The following is a 16539-nucleotide window of genomic DNA, read 5'->3' on the forward strand; positions in this document are numbered from 1 at the left end:
AAGAATTCTGCAGTCCTGCGGCTGAGTAGCCGTTTTCCTCTCCAGCAGCAATGCTGGATTTAAACAGAAGAGGGCATTCATTACCAAGCATCTGAGTTTGCTGAGGGCTCCCTGTTTCTAGAGGGAAGGCATTTGAAAACGGTAATTTTTTTTTAAATGATTAATAAAGGTTCATCATCCAAAAATAAATCTTCTCTAGACATCATGTAGCAAGAGGAGTATAAATAATTACAAATTAAAACCTGTCCAGTAAAAGGATGTTTGCAGTGCCCTTAAGCAACACTCTCCCAAATGCTGACAAAACCCCTGAAAAATCAGGAGGGTTTGAACAGCATGCTAATCCTTTCGATAGCCTGACTTCTAAAACTCTTGTGAGCTGTTAAAGAGACCGCAACGAGGAGAGCTGGATCAGAAGCTGAACCAAGACGAGTGAAACCTGAATGCTGCTCCTGACTGCCATTTGTGAGCTTGGGCAAGATATTTGGTGTGCCTGTGGCTCAGTTTCTTCTCTTAAATGTGGGGTCAAATGTTAACAAAATCCATAAGCATGAAATCACTACAGAGTTGCACTTTATGCTGCAGGACACTGATATAGGTTAAGATCACCAATATCAAAGCTAGCCAGTCAGTATGAGCAATGCTATCCACAGATATTTTTTTCTTGCTCAGAGATGATTTAATTTTTTCAACGTATACCAGGCTTTCTCGTGCTGTTCAGTGGACACACCACTCGCAGTGCTTGGATGAAAAGGCACCTTCTCTAGGAATTTGTAAGAGACTTCAGATGAAAGTGTAAGTGCCCTGGAGAGCAGGAAGCACCCACTGCAACCTCCTGGTGTGGTTTGGAAAATTAAGAATAGAATCATAGATGTTTTGGTTGGAAGAGACCTTTAAGATCATCAAGTCCAACTGTTAACCTAGCACTGCCAAGTTACCACTAAACCATGTCCCTCAGCACATCTACATGTCTTTTAAATACCCCCAGGGATGGTGACTCCCAGTTTTTACTTTCTCCCCAGTGATAGCTGTGTACCATCAGTAGGTTCAGCCTGCTGTCCCTTGCACGAAGGGAGCTGACACGCTGACCTTGGTGATGGAGCTTTGGTATTCACTGGCAATGCAAAAGGTATAATTTACAACACGCAGGGTATGCCCACAGTGCCTTGCGCTGGTGGGATGTGCTAGCTATATGCCAATACAGAGACACGCTGTCAACCTGAAGTGCGGGTGAAGAGCATTTGCTTTGGTCTGCAAATTTTCATGTGGACACAGCCAAAGTAACCCAACCACTATCTGAGACAGCGTGGTATCAAGCTCCCTAACCTCTCTTTCTTTTTGAAGTTAGGCATACAAATTGTGCAGTTTCAAGGCACTTTGTAATCCCTAGATAAACAAAGGTTGGAAGAAAGCAGGGAACTCATTTATCAATCTTTCTGCATTTCCACCTTTCTAAAGCTGCTGTACAATGTGCTGGCAGATAGATGGCTCTGCATCAGGTTTATCTGTCTCAGGAATACGTCGCAGGCAGCTGCAGGATCACCATCTGCAACCTTCAGGGCCCAGTGAGATCCTAAAGGCTGCAACTTCTTCCCGCTATCTGTGCTAACACGAAAGGACTAACCAGACAGGGGAAGAATAATGATGCTCTATGCACTATCCCAGACAGTTTCAAATTAGCACTGTGCTTTAAAAAATATGTTTCATTATTTATATTATTCTATAAGAAAAGCAACATGGCTTGTCTTTCCCTTGTGATGATGCAGGGCATACAGAACAGCTGAATATGCAATTGCTGTTTAATTCAACACCAAAACAGTGTCATTAAACATATTTTGTCGCAGAGCAAAATTACTTCAATAGCAAATTGCATTTGTCTCACTTGTGAAAATGCAACTTACAATATTATTATGGATGTTGCTGCTTTTTTGGTTGTTGTTGTAGGTGTTAGTCTAGCTATATAATTAAGGGTCTGTCAGTATTTTCATTAAAATCCCTTCATTTTTCAGGATGTGTAAGTCAGTCAGCCTTAAAAATTAAAGCTTAACGGGTGAGTTGCCTCTTCAGAAGCCAAATTGCACTGTAACTACACAGCTACCTAAAACTGGAAAAAGAAAGGAAAAATAGGAGATGATGTTTCCAGATTCTCAGAATCATCAGGGTTACACCGATCCACTTATGGGCAGTAGGTGTATAAAGACCAAAGAATATATTCTCCTACATATATGAGATTAATGAATGTTTTTTCCAGATGAGTAACTGCTAAATTGGTAAATCTCTGTATTAACATATGAACAGATTGCTGCTGTTATAAACGGCGGTGACAAATTTTTATCCACGCCAATCAGGATTATCCAAATAGAATTTATTGAGCAAGCAATAAACAGGCAAAACAGCGCTGGGCGGCTGGGGAGTCTCCGCTCCACCAACGGCGCGCACCTTACCCTCGCTAGAGCCCCCTTCTTATAGTTCTTTAGGTCTGAGTTAAAATCTTGATTGACGTGGCTTTCTCTGATTTCTTCTCTGGTTTATCTTTCCTGTTGATAGGGGGGCCTCTTCCTTGCTCTCTGGTGATAGTGGATGAAGGCAGTATTCTTCCTCCACGCTGTAGGTCGTGACATTTTCCCTTTAGGGCACTCATACTCCTTACATACCACACGTACTTGTTAAACCTAAGGTATTCACTGATAAGGCAATCAGGACTCGCACATCTTGTTTGCTTAGCCTGATATTGGTTACAAGGAAACCAGTTTCCAAAAATCTACGTATTATACAGAGCTAACGTACCGGTTTGATTAACAAATACACAACATGAATATATCACACTGCAAATGTAAGCAATAATTTCAGTAGTTGTACCAGATTGCTGCCACTTAACTGGTAGCTTCAGCCATCTTCCTGTTTACAAGCTAGTAGCGGCTTCAGAGTTTATTAGTGCAAAATAACAGGCTTTTGTAGCCAGCTTTCCTAGGTATATTTCCGCACTGCGGGGCAACAGTGGTTCTCCAGGCTGAGCCTCCTCCTTTCACCTATGCTCACAAACCAAAGTTTTTGGGGAGAGCTCAGGCTGGGAACCCCAAACCGGACCCCTCGGCGGCCTCGCCTTGTATCTGGCAGCAGCGGGCCCCACTTTTTGCTCTCAAGGGCTGAAAGGACAAACCCGGGTTTAGTAACCGGCGCCCGGTGACACCCCGGTGTGTGGCACCGCACGGGGTGTCTCACGGGACGGGGAGGAAGAGGGGGAGCGCACCGGCGGGGGGCAGAGGAGGGCGCGGACACGGCCGGCGGCGGGCAGGCCGCGTCGCCACGGCAACGGCGCCTTAAGGCGGGAGGGCGCGCTAATGGTTCTCCGCGCCGGGGGGAGGGAGGGGGAGGGAAAAGGAAGGAGGGGGGCCGGGCGAGGCCCGGCGAAATTGACTCCCCGGCCCGGCGTGAGGCGGTGCCCCCCTCCCGGAGTTCCCTGGAGGATCCCTGGGAGCCGCCGGCCGTTCCCTGGCGCGGGAAGCCAGGGGTGACTTCGAAAGCCATTATTTTTGGGGGGAGGGTTCGTTTTAAAAGAAAGCATTTTGTGGGAAAAAGCATGGTGCTGGGGTTTGGTGAGCCAGTAGCTCACACCTCCAGGCTGCGGAGGGATGCCGTGCAAGCGTAGTGGTGCCAGCGAGAAAGGTGGTGGCTTTTACTGCCTTCTGGCTTTCATCCGCTGCTGCCTCTCCTTACGTGGGACTTCGGGTGGTCCTTCAGATGACAGCAACCCCAGGGGAGGCCCTGGAGGCTTCACTTTAAGATACGCTTTTGGCTTTGCTGGGAGGGGGTGTTGTTCAGTCCCTCCCCACCCTCTCACTGTATAGGAAGAAAATGTGAATTTCTTTGTTTGTGGCGCTGGGTGTTCCCGATATGGATGGGCTGGTTCTGGCAAAGGAGCGCCTGTGTGCGAAGGGGTAAAACTGGAGCACAGAAATGTCTGCACGCTGACCGGTCTTCTCTAATTTGGAAGCATGTAGTGCTCGAATTTTACAGTTGCTATGTACTGTTTTTATATAGCATAATAAATATTTGTACTTACTGTAAAACTCTACTTATTGCAGTGTAGCTTGGCAGTCCTGGGGAGAGGAATAGGCCAGTTGGATGATTTAAATTCAGTTTCTCTTCTGGATAAACAATGAAGGCAAAGCATTTGACATATGGGGTAGTTGACATCTTTTAATGTAGTGGTGCAAGGGTCATTCCCCCCCCACCAGTATCCTGAAATGCACTGGGGAAATTCTTGGAGATCTTTAACCTCCCATAAGAAATCATACATGAGCATGGTTATTTTAAAGTAGTGCTGTGTTGTGCTGATAGCTTTTTTGTAAAAAGTGTAACTTCTTAATAACTAAAAGGTTTTTTAGAACAAACTTTCTATCATCTGCAGTTTAGAACAACTTTAGAGCAGCAAAATAGTAATTTGATGTTAAGTTAGAAAAATGTAAATAATATCCCGGAATCTTAACTTCTAATATTTCCTAAAAATCTCAGCTTCATCTTTCACCTTGTGTAGGCTATAGAGGTGGTAATGATAGTCAAGATTAATAAGCTTTAAATTGCTAAAAGCTTATTATCTTGCATTTGCATCTGAATGGATGAATCTTGAAGTTTATGTGTGTCTGTTGTCCAGGTCTGCCTGGAGGATTAGGATTTAAATACTGACATAGGCAGGAGAAGGAATAAAATGTTGGGTTGGAGTTTTGTGGTAATGCAGGATGAATGATATGTATTGATAACTATAGCTAAACCACTATACAGTGTCACCCTATTACCACAAAGAAAAAAATATCTCTGTTAATTTTTGCAAGTTACTTACGTTATGCTTCTGATGGAGCTGGCACATCTCATTTTTAGTAGTTTATATTGTTCGTTGGCCTTTAAGTTAAGGGTGATGACACTAGAATGATATTAAGCAGTAAATGCTGGTTTTAAACTGACATTTTAGATGTGCTTGTTTGAAAATCCAGCACAGCAATTGTTTTTGTAATGTTTCTAGGATTTTTGTAAGCATTTCTGTAGCCCACAGAAACCAATAACTTGAGGCTCAAATCCAGTATTTTTCCAGGGATGTCTGTTCCCAGGGATGTCAGATTTAAAAGAGTTAGTGGACTTTGAGATCTGGTGGAATTGCATCTGACAGAGTATTCCGTTTAGTACACTGATCTCTTCATGCTGTTCAGTTTGTAACAGTAGTTTATGCAGCGAGATTAGACTTCATGCTATCATTTCAAATGACTTAATGTTCCTCTTAACTTGAAAATGTTTTGGTTATTTTATTTTTTTTATAGCCTAAACTATACAAGTCTATTATTGAAGATGTGATTGAAGGTGTGCGGGAACTCTTTGCAGAAGAGGGTGTAGAGGAACAGGTTCTGAAAGACTTGAAGCAGGTTCGTTGGGTTCTCCTGCATTAATAGAAGTTGTGTATTTTTTTTCTTTTGAGATGAGGTACTGGTCTGTTTCTTTGCTCTCCAAAACAAGAAAACTTTTGCCCTAACTTAAAGTTTCCAATATTCTGCAAGTGATCTATTGGGCTGCTGGAATTCAAAATTCAGTAGTGAATGTTACTGTGTTTATTGGACAGAATCAATCGATCTACTCTTGGAAGAACTAGGAATACCTGATTATCATTTTAGATGTGGTTTGTTTTTAAAGCTGACATCTGTTGACCTTATTCTTTCTGCAGCTTTGGGAAACCAAGGTGATACAGTCTAAAGCAATGGAAGGTTTCTTCAGACATAGCCACCATTCTCCACAGTTTACCCTGCAGTTGCCGCACAATTTTCACCGTGTTCTGCAGGCTTCAGCAGGTCAGATGTTGTTGAACACAGCAGATGCATTTTTAGAATAGCTCAGTGATTCAAGAATCTTTTTGGAAGACTTGAAGGTGCTGCAATAATCTTGGTTTGTGATGCTTCTGTATATACCTAGCATGATGGAGAACAGTAATTACTTGAAAACTGAATTATGACCAATAAAGGATGAATTAAACTTTGATAAACTAATGCAGTTATGTCTACATGGTCTTGACCTGCTGCTTATTTCCAGTAGCAAAATGTGAAGAGAACTTTAGCCTTCTTGTCTGCAGTCCAGAACTGTAGCCCTTTAACTGCAAATTTACCAGTAGGGTTAAGCTTTGAATTCACCTTTTAATGTGTGGCATGATGTGTGCAGAGGTTGTGTGGCATGTTTGTACCATGCAGCTTTGATGTCATGTTGGAGTTTAATCTGGTTCTGCACTTGTTAAAATGGATTCTGTTGCTCAAACAGAAGAGTGGGAGTTTTGGGGGAATTTTTTGGTTTGTCCTTCTGTTAGGCTTCCTCAGAGCAGTATCCCATTGCAGAGAAGTACTTGACTTTCACACAGGCTCTGACATCAGAACCCATTCTTCTCAATTAAGTCCAGCTGACCACTGTGGGAATGTTATGGTAGAGTGTAATGCTCAGCTGAGGCTTCTCCCAATGTGAGAGGCCATTAGGACCTTTCCCCATAAAGGACAAAAACCCCATGTGAGATAATTTAATGAAAATAGGTGTTGTAGTACACTTCATTGTTGGGCAGGCACTCTTCATCTGGGTGGTGTGGTTTTTTTGGTTTTTTTTTTTCAAACTTCATAGTTGAAGATGGTTTTGGAGATATGTTGTATTTATTCCATATGATTAAAGGGAATATGCTTTGGGGTTTGTTTCCTGTTGGAGGCTTTATATTTAATGACGAACTTTACCGGTTTACTAAGTTTTGGAAGGGCAATATTAAGGCAAAACAATCTGTTGAATCCAGTGTTGTGTTTTTGTTTTGTGGGTTTTTTTGTTTGTTTGTTTGTTTTAATGGGATTTGAATTGTCCTATGGCTAGAGATTTTCAAATAGTTAAGGCTACCTAAATTGTTTGCTTCTTGAAGCCTGGGAAAGCTTACCTTCTCCCACTGAAGTTTGTATTGAGTGCTTTTGAAAATCCCACCCTACTGTGCCCACTGTTAGCACCACTGGATTTGCTCTGGTGCAGAAAAATACTTGCACATTTTCCTCATGTTGACAAGGCAATACATTATTACATATATGTTTTTGTTCATGTTAAAATGGTAGCATTGAACATCTGTCCTTCTGATTGATGTAATAAATAGAAATGGCATGCTTAATTTTTACAGTGTAACTTAAACAGATCAAATAGTTAAATAGAAATATTTTGTAAACAAAAAACCCCAATCTCCAAGACCAGCTTTTCACAAAATAAAAGTTTTATAAATTCAGAGTATAACCTTCCCCCCCACCCCCCACCCCCCCGAGTACATCATAAGCTTGAAGGAACATAAAGGGAAGTATATTCAAGAGCCTAGATGTACTCACTTGTTAGTTAATCTAATGAGTGTGAACTGAAGTTAGATTCCTTTAGTTTCAGCAGTGCTTACTGTAAATTACTGAAAGATCAACTGTGGCTGAGAAATCAATATTTTTTGTAAAGTGATGCTTTCTTTTTTTTCCTTATAGCTTCTTTAGTCATCCCAACCGGCAGAGGTTTTCCGCATTTCACAGCAGCGGACCTGGTATGTAGCTGTAGTGACATTTTATTTCAATTTTGATTATTCTGAATTCTAAATGATTAAATTTGTCAGTTGTTAATAGGCTTAAGGGGAGGCAAGTATTAAATATTTTCCATGTATAGATGCTTTAGGATAGCATTTAGGGACTGAGAAAGTCATGACAATTTCATCTGTCCAATACGGTATAGTAGGCAGGGGAGCAGGAGTCCTGCTGAGAGAGAATGAACAGCTGAAGAAACTCACAGTTGTTACTTCTAGCTTTTTATTTATTTTTTTTTTTTTATGAAAACCATACAAAGAGAGCTGTAACTCTACTGATTCTGTTTGAGCAGTGAAAAAGGATGGGGATCTACCAGTTGATTTTTTGCAAGCAGTGCTGCCAGAAACGTGTTGGAAGACATGGCTGCATGTATTTAGCTCATAGGATGGAAGCATAGTGGGAATGCACGTCTACTGATCCTTTTTTCTTTTTTTTTTTTATTTTATTATGGGGTGTTAAAATAATGTATGGTTGGGAAATGTTAGCACTAGTGAAGCTGGGAGCGGCATTATCTGTGAGGTATAGAAATAATCCAGAAGAAAATTAGTGGTTTTAGAATTGACAGGTTCTGAACTCTGGGAATGGCAATATTTGTTTGGGGAGAGGCTATTAATTGTAAGGTCTTGATGAATTTATTGAGTTCCTTTGGAGCCTCAGGCTAACTAGCTTGCCAAGCTGAAATATAATATTGGGAAGATGTTTGTACAACATGCAAGTTTCCTGATTTAAAATTTGGATTTTCCTGGAACAGCTAGTTTGAAAGGGAGCCATATGTCCAACTCTTTGCTTTCCAGGAGAAAAAGAGAATGTGAAGTGACTTCATAGGCCTAGTCAAGGAGTTTATACTGTGTGGAGTAATCATAAGCTTAGGTAAAAGTGGTTCCGAGTGGGGAAAAATACCTTTCTGGATGGTGTGTACATTGAGGGGGGACAGAAAAGTGTTCTGTTAACAGAAAGAGAATGGGATAACTGGAAAATAGGAAACAGTTAGGGCAAGTAATTTTCCTGTCAATACAGAATATTCTTTATCTGTCTAAATCTCAAAAGTCTGAAGTAACTCTTCAGTAAAGATGAATACAAAAAGGCCCTCATTCATGTTTTGTCTGGATATGTTAGTGTGACATTTAGGGCCCTAGGAGATAAAGTATGCACTAATTCTTAATAAAGCTCTTGTGTCTCTAGGGCGCTTCACAAGCGGGTGCAACTCTTACTCTCCCTTCGGGTATTGCTTATCCTATACATGTACCAGCTGGAGTGACGCTACAGACAGCAGCTGGTAAGATTAAAGAGGAGATGTAAAATGTTACACTGCATTGACTGTACATGGATATTGAAAGATGGTGCCAAGCACCGTAGATAAAACAAATGTGAAGTATAGATGGGTAGAGCCAGTTGTCCTCCTCTTCCTTTGTAGTTTGTGTTTGTAATTGCTGCATGGGGGAAGTAATTACATTGAGTAGTTATTGTGTCAGTTATGTACACTTGCAAGATCAGTTAACATGGGCTGCCACGTGATGCCATTTTTATTTTGTGTTACAACTGCTCACAAATGTGTTCCTTTGTCAGCCCAGACATAGGTATCCCCTCCTATATGAGGGACAATCTCCCATGTTTTAAAAAGGTAAAGACATTTTGGTGCTTCAGAATCAAATGGATTTCTTATTCAAATAAAATCCAACCATCCATTAACCTTTTTGCTCACACTCCTTTGCTGTTAAAACTGCCTGTACTGCTTGTACAAAAATGTGCTTGTACTGCTTGGGGTGTGATGAGTGGAAGGTTTATTTCAGCCATAGATTGACTCTTTCCTCAAATAGCTGTTCTTTGATGAGAACTGATGTCACTAGGTATCTATTTCAGGAATAATTCCTAAGGTTTTGAGACCTATAGGCTGGTTTCAGTGACTCTGCATAAGCATGCGTGTGGGGAAAGAATAATTAAATGAAATTGGGAACTTAGCTCTGGCATCGTAATTCTAACATCGATAATAATAACTTTAAGGATTCAGTATTTGGAGTGGTTTTGATACAGTGAGAAGATAGATAAATGACGAGTCTTTTTTCTTCTTTTCTTTTTTATAGACTAAATTAGGCAGGTTTTTTAGAGGGGAATACCTAAAGGTCCTTAAAGGAGTAAACTGTCTTTGTAGATATGGAGTAGCTTACTGTTTCATCTTGTATTCCTTTGTTTCTGAAATGACATGTAAACAAATTCAGAACAGGATTTTCTTTCTTTTTCTTTTTCTTTTTTTTTTTTTTAAATCCAGTGTGTAATTAAATTGTTGAACTTACTGCTACAGGGTATTGTGGAGGCCAAAACCTGACAAAGTCTTTGAACGCTTAATTTTCAAAGGCTGAAATTCTGCTTGGAGGAAGTACTGCTTTGTAAACATCTGATTTCTCATAGTTTGCCTGAGTGTTTGCTATTGGTTATTAGTGGTAACAGGACAGTGGCCTGGATGAACCTGTAGCTTAACCTGCTGAGGCAGTTTTCAACTCTTCCCTTTGTAGGGCACCTTTATAAGGTAAATGTGCCTGTTATGGTTGCACAGGCCCCCGGAGATGCAAGTATTCTACATCATCCTGATCAGCAGATATTTCAGCCCCTCGGGCAGCCTTCAGTCCTGCAAGCCAACATTGCCAGTGTTGCACAGGTGAATGCATCTTCTGCCCAGGCAGCTGCTGAAACTTTGCGACCCCAGGAGACTGCTGTCCGACAGAGCATGGTATTTCAACCAAATGTTATGGAAAAAAGCCATCTGGAGAACTCTGCCAATACTACATTGGTCCAGCAGCCTTCTGTGAGTCAGCAGCAACTTGCAACTAATGCAGTGTTGAATCAGTGTGCAGACTCAACAGAAAAATCCCAGCACGGCAATCTTCACACAGCTGTGTTTACTCCAGAAAAAAACCTGCTGAATCCTTGGCAAACAACTCAAGCAGTGTACTGCTGGATGTGGAGGGGCGGTTAGACATTGAGCCTCAGGGGTCAGTGCAACAGCAGGTGTCTGATGATATCAACCTGATTATCACAGGCAAAAGTTTGGATGATAATGCTGTTCTGAACGATCAGGACAGCATTGCTTTCTCTGAAAAGGTAAGAGCTTTCATTTCTCAACTGGTGAAAATACATCCATTGGAGATGGTTGTTTGAAGTACCGTAAGAGATGTGGTCAAACACATCTCTAAGTGACAAGTAGCACCTCTAAATTATAAAAATTATTTTTAAGTTCATTCTTGAGCTTGTTTTAAATAGTAATAGCTGACTGCTTATTTTTACATTAAGAATTTGTCACAAATATTGTTGAAATACTGGGATTGAAGAGAATGTAAATCTAAAAAATGCTAAAAGTGTAATGGATAGCTGGAATGTATTCTTAGACTTACTGACTATTTTGGGGGGTAATAGTTTTCTTTTTTTTGTGACTGAGCAGACATGAATGACCTTTTGAGAACTTCCATGTCTGAATCTGCACATGGATACTGGCCACTTGTGGGCAAATTCCTTTTGCAGTGTCAGCTGGGATTAGTTTTAACTTGTAATGTGTGAAGAGCATTTAACTTGCATGGAGAATGCATGAATGTGAAAAATCAGATATGATAAGTGAAAATCTGCTGGAAGGAAATGTATTTCTTTGGGAAAAAATCCTGAACAAACTAGAATTCAGCTAGAGCTGTGTGGAAAACTTGAATGATTTTAATTAACAGGCTACTTTCCTGACCTCATTTAACTTTTGTTCCCGAAATTACTTGCAGATGTTTTAAGTTCAGACTGGCTTGCTGACTTTGAGTTGTAACACTTGTGTGTGATTGAGGCACATTTTAATAAATGCAAATTTAATGACAGTAATGACAAATGACTGTAAATAGAAAGGATGTTATATTGCTCATCTGAACTTTGATGACAGAATGATGAAGACTGTCCGTAGTAAGAATGGAAGGTCAAAAGAAAGTGTTACTTTTTTTGAACTAGAAAATGTATATGGATGTGAGCTAAATGCTACAATAAAGATTTAATGAGAAACCGAAGATGGTTGAAAGCTTAAAGCCCTTTTATGTTCCTGTGAATGATCTGTTTAGGAATTCTAGCACTTTTATGAACACTAACTTGAAGTACTGAAATATTTACTGTCTCTCTCAGCTTTTTATACCTTATTTAAACAAAGCATTTTGATTGAGTTGAGGGAGAGGGATGAATTAATCTTGATTTTTGTTTTAAAAAAATGTAAAATCCTATTTTTTTTGCATGGGGGAGTAGCTTGTTTCCTTTTTTGGTTGCGTTTTTTTGAGTTTTCTTTGCAGTAGAAATTCTAAAGGCCCACTTGATCGTCTTTGTCTTAAGAAGTTGTTTGAGTACAATAGTGTTTAAAGAAAAGTTGAAGGAAATGTCTTTCTAGATTGCTGGGGAGTATTTGTCATGGATTCCATTTAAGGTTAGGTGTAAGAACAAGATTTGCAAATGTATTCAGGATTTACAAGTAGGCCAGGACTCGAAACTCTCATTTTAGTGCCCCAATCTTTTTGCTTTATTAAACAAAAATCTCAGGCTTTGTACTGAACATTGAAAACCATGTGGTGTTAATTCACAAGCTGTCTCTGGTCTCTTTTATCCCTGTCAGATGGAACCTACTGAGCAGATGGAATCTAATTTACGATCAGAGAAGGAGATCTGCAGTGACATTGAAGGCATAATTCAGCTAGATGGTACTGGTGATGTTTCTCCCAAGGAAGAAATACCACATACAAAAGACAGGGAAGAGAATGAATTCATTGGCATTATTGAATCAGAGGATCTAAAAGTTCTGGAGGATGAAGATGAGGAAGACGATGATGAAGAATGTGACAGTATTTCAAACACGGAGTCTAGCAGCAGTAGTGGTGATAATGAAGAGCCTCAAATAGATATAGTTGAGGAGGTAATTTACTTTTAACCTTTGTGAAACACATTACAATAGTGTATGTGTCTTGACTGTTGAATTGTTGGATCCAGAACAGTTCCTGGTAAGTTTAATGCAGAGAATGCATAGTTAAGTTGCATAGTTCTTGAGACAGGAGGTACTGCTAAGAATTTATTTGGGAGCTCCTCGTGAGGAGCGTGGACAAATGAAAGATGTTGATAAGTCATGTTTTTTATTGGATGAATTAAAATACTTAATTACCAGAATTAAAGTTCTATGGTAAAACCCTGGCCTCAGTGGAACGGAGTTCTGCCTTTTATTTAAGTAAGGTTGGGATGCAAATCTAGGTTTCTTGTCCTTCTGAAAGACCACAGGGGATTAGACAAAGAAGAGATCAAGGTGATACAAGTACATATGTTTCCTAGGAAAAGACTTTTCTTAAAGAAATGCAATTTTGGATCCTAGAGATACAGAAGAGAATCAATTTACAGCATCTGGACTTCAAATAAATACCAGTTGATTAGTATTCCAGTTACTGGGGTCAGCTTTGTCAGTTAGCAGTCTTGCTTTTTGATCTGTGTTGTTTAGGGTGTTTTTGTTTTTGTGAATGTAAGCAGGTGAAGATGTTTATAAGTAAGCTTTGTGCAACATGGTCTTCATAGCCTCTAGGTCTTGATTTTTTGCAATGGTAACCTGTATTGGTTTAGGTGTGTTTAATGTCACCTATATTCAATGCTATTCTGAAAGATGAATAAAATACAATTTTAATCTCTAGGACCCCTTAAATTCTGGTGATGATGTCAGTGAACAGGACACTCCAGACTTGTTTGACACCGACAATGTGATAGTTTGTCAGTATGACAAGGTACAGTATGTAGTTTTATCTTTGTTCCTTAATCATTCTAAATAATATCTTTAGCAAATCCATGTCTGGTCTACTGCCAGTGCCTTTTAAAGAAAATTTAACTGTGTAATGATTGTTAAAATTATGAGTTTAGCTGACAATAGTTTGAAGACTTACCCGCTGTTTTCTGAAATGAGGATAATCAACAGGTTCATAATGTCCTATTAAAGGAAAGGGGACCAAATCTTGCAAAACTAAGATTTGTAAAGCTGCAAAAGTTTATGCATTTTGTTAACTTTTAAGTAATATCAACAGCTCCATGGATGTATGTATGCATTTTCAACCATGAATTAAAACCTTTGAAATGGTTAACAGAAAGAAGAATGTGTGCACTTTCTTTTACATTTTTGTCTTTGGAGTGCTCACTGAGAGATTTTTTTTGTTGGGTCTGAAAAATCAAAACAGTTGTTAAGGGACATTTTGTCCTCTTTCAGTTTAATGTTTAAAATTCAACCTTGTTTTGAACTCTTGAAGTTCAAATTACGTTCTTCTAACTCCAGTATGGTTTTGGACACTTTTATATGTCAGTAGTTGGAAAGCTGACAAAACGAAGTGTTTTGAAACAAATATGGAAAACTTTGTCTATAGCTTGCTTAAGAATGTGCCTTGGCTTTTATTTTTTCAAAAGTCACTAAGTGATAATTTTTTGTGTGTTCAACTAGGCCTGCCTTAATGGTGCCTGTGTTTTAGGAAACAGTGAGCTACTAAGAAAATTTCTTTACTAAAGTGTAACAGATTAAGTGTTCTGAAACTAGTTATTTTGGAAAATGTAGTTATAGGGATGTGTGTAGACAACATATCTGAAACTGAGCCACAGTGTCTATATTGTATTGAAAAGGTACACAAAGTTTTGAAGCTTCGTGACTGTTTGATGTTACAGATGCTATAGGTAGTGGATATTGTTATCTACAACAAGCTTTGTCTCTAATAAGCTGAAAAATTCATTGAAAATTTTTAAAAACTGATAGGAAGTTCAACATTGGACGTACCTATAGGAAATTTAAGATCAGATGTTATTAGAAATTAACAGTTACAGAAGTTGGGGGGAAGATGTTGGTAACTTTTCCCTTTCCTATATAGATTTAATAAAATATGTAAGCCTAGTAGAAAGCAGATAGGAACAGTTATCCGTTAAATTACCTTCTTATGTATAAGAGAATGCTGTTGGCAAAATTACTGTCCTGTTTCTTTTGGTTTTCCCTCCTTTTTCTTTCTGGACTTGAAAATAGACTGATGCTTAAAATCCAAGGAATTTTCTAGAGATGCTTAAAATTCCCTCTTTTAGTATTAAACAATAGCTTTCTACAGGCCTTTTAAAAGAAACAGAATATGCAAATTCTTTCTTATTGTTTTGTATGGCAGTATTTGCTTTTGAGCAAAGTTTTCCTGCTTTTAGCCTTATCCTAACATCTTTGTGCGCGCAATATTGCTTTGCAATGTGTATGGGAGAAGGAAACCACTGCATTTCAGTTAAGCCATACTTGTTTGCAAGGCGCAGTATATTTTGGGAGTGATACACTAATGAGATTGCTCCATTATTGTCTTGTTGTCCTGCCAGTGTTGAGCTGTCAGGCAGCTACCTTTTGTGCCCCTTTTTTGGGGGGTGTGGGGTGGCTGGTGGGAGAGTGTGTGTGTGCTTGCTAAGATTCAGGAGGTTGTTCCCTTGATAGGGCAGGGAATTCATTATAAACAACTGAAATCTACTGCCTCTATTGAATATTCTTGTGGTGTGTTCAGAGGCAGTGTTTCACATGCTTTTGGCTATCGTGATTTTAAAAGAAAAACAAGGCTTGTAAACCAAATTGTGCTTAAAAACTTTATTTTTTTCTAATAGATGGTCTAATGTATATTTTTTGGTGGTGAGGGGCATTGATTTACTTTTTTCATCAGATACATCGAAGTAAGAACAAATGGAAGTTCTACTTAAAAGATGGAGTGATGTCCTTTGAGGGTAAAGACCATGTTTTTGCAAAAGCCATTGGAGATGCAGAGTGGTGAGACCTCACTGAAGTATGTACTTTAAGACTGTGTCGTTATTCCCTTATGAACCTTCTGTGAAACGACTAGACTTTGTATTGTTTTGCCATAAAAAAAACCACCAACAAACCAACAAATCTGTGATAAAAATATGCAAAATCAGTGCTGTTAATACATGCGAACTGAAACACTGTATTGTTAGCTACTCAACTGTCTTTGCTGTTCTTTTCTGATTTATTTCATTACTTTTCTACTCAAGAAACATCATTGGAATGAATAGCTTTAAAGACTGAAATGTTGAATCTGTGAGTAATTTGAGAAAGTCCTGGAATACTAAGTGACTATATTTAAGTAAATTTCAGTTCTGTTGGTTTTCTTTCCGCTTTTTAAAATAAGACCTAAAGTGTGACTTGGAATATAAAACTACACAGTTGTTGGTGATAAGATATATTTCTTTTCAGAAGCTGCTGAGTGAAAAAAGAGCAACATCTGTGCAAGTCTGAAACCTGTGGCTGTTTCAGCTGTGTACTTATTTCTCCCCTTTCCTTCCTCCCTTGATTTTTTTTTTGTTGTTGTTCCTTTGTTTGTCGGTTTTTGACTTTGGCTTAAAGGCAGGCACTTTAGATGTAAGTCAGGAAATGTGGGTGGAAGACTCTTGAGCTCTCGCTATAGGAGAATTATTATTGTTTATTCTAAACCTTCTATGTCTACTGAGGTGCAATGAATAGTGTGATTTAACATTAAAATGTGATTTATTTTCACTGTCAATGCGAAGTCATTTAAGTTTGCTTTTGTACATATCCACTACATTCTAGGAGTACAGACCAGTAAGCTGTGAATGATACAAATTGTGCATAATAATAAAATGTCATCTCATATGCATTTCCAGGAGACTTGTTTGTGTGTTCCCTAAATATAAACTTTGCTTAGAGAAATGTGTAGAAGCCATGCATGTGACAGTAGCTCACCCTGCCATGAGAAGTGCATTCCCAGCAGTCCTCAACGCTTTTTCTTTTTTCCTCTAGAAATTGGGCACAGAACTTCTTTCTGACCTCTTAGGTCTGGGCCTTCGCCATTTGGAGCTGCAGCTTTCCTCTGGCTAGCTCCTGTTCCTTGTAGGGCAGTATTGGAAACTAAATGGTAAAGCCTCAGCTCTGCTG

The 16539-nt window shown here is 39.2% G+C and overlaps 1 protein-coding gene across 1 annotated transcript; it reads left to right on the forward strand.

The window, feature by feature from the left end:
• The first annotated feature begins 1733 nt into the window (after positions 1-1733).
• On the forward strand, positions 1734-15400 carry GTF2A1L (general transcription factor IIA, 1-like). The gene is given in 10 exon segments (XM_009894820.1): positions 1734-1751; positions 5310-5411; positions 5708-5831; positions 7509-7564; positions 8784-8877; positions 10112-10504; positions 10507-10697; positions 12220-12516; positions 13274-13363; positions 15293-15400. Coding segments are annotated over 10 exon segments (1473 nt in total).
• The last annotated feature ends 1139 nt before the right edge of the window (positions 15401-16539 follow it).

The sequence above is a fragment of the Charadrius vociferus genome, unplaced genomic scaffold (genome assembly GCF_000708025.1).
Source record: "Charadrius vociferus isolate BGI_N301 unplaced genomic scaffold, ASM70802v2 scaffold411, whole genome shotgun sequence".
Classification (NCBI taxonomy): domain Eukaryota; kingdom Metazoa; phylum Chordata; class Aves; order Charadriiformes; family Charadriidae; genus Charadrius; species Charadrius vociferus.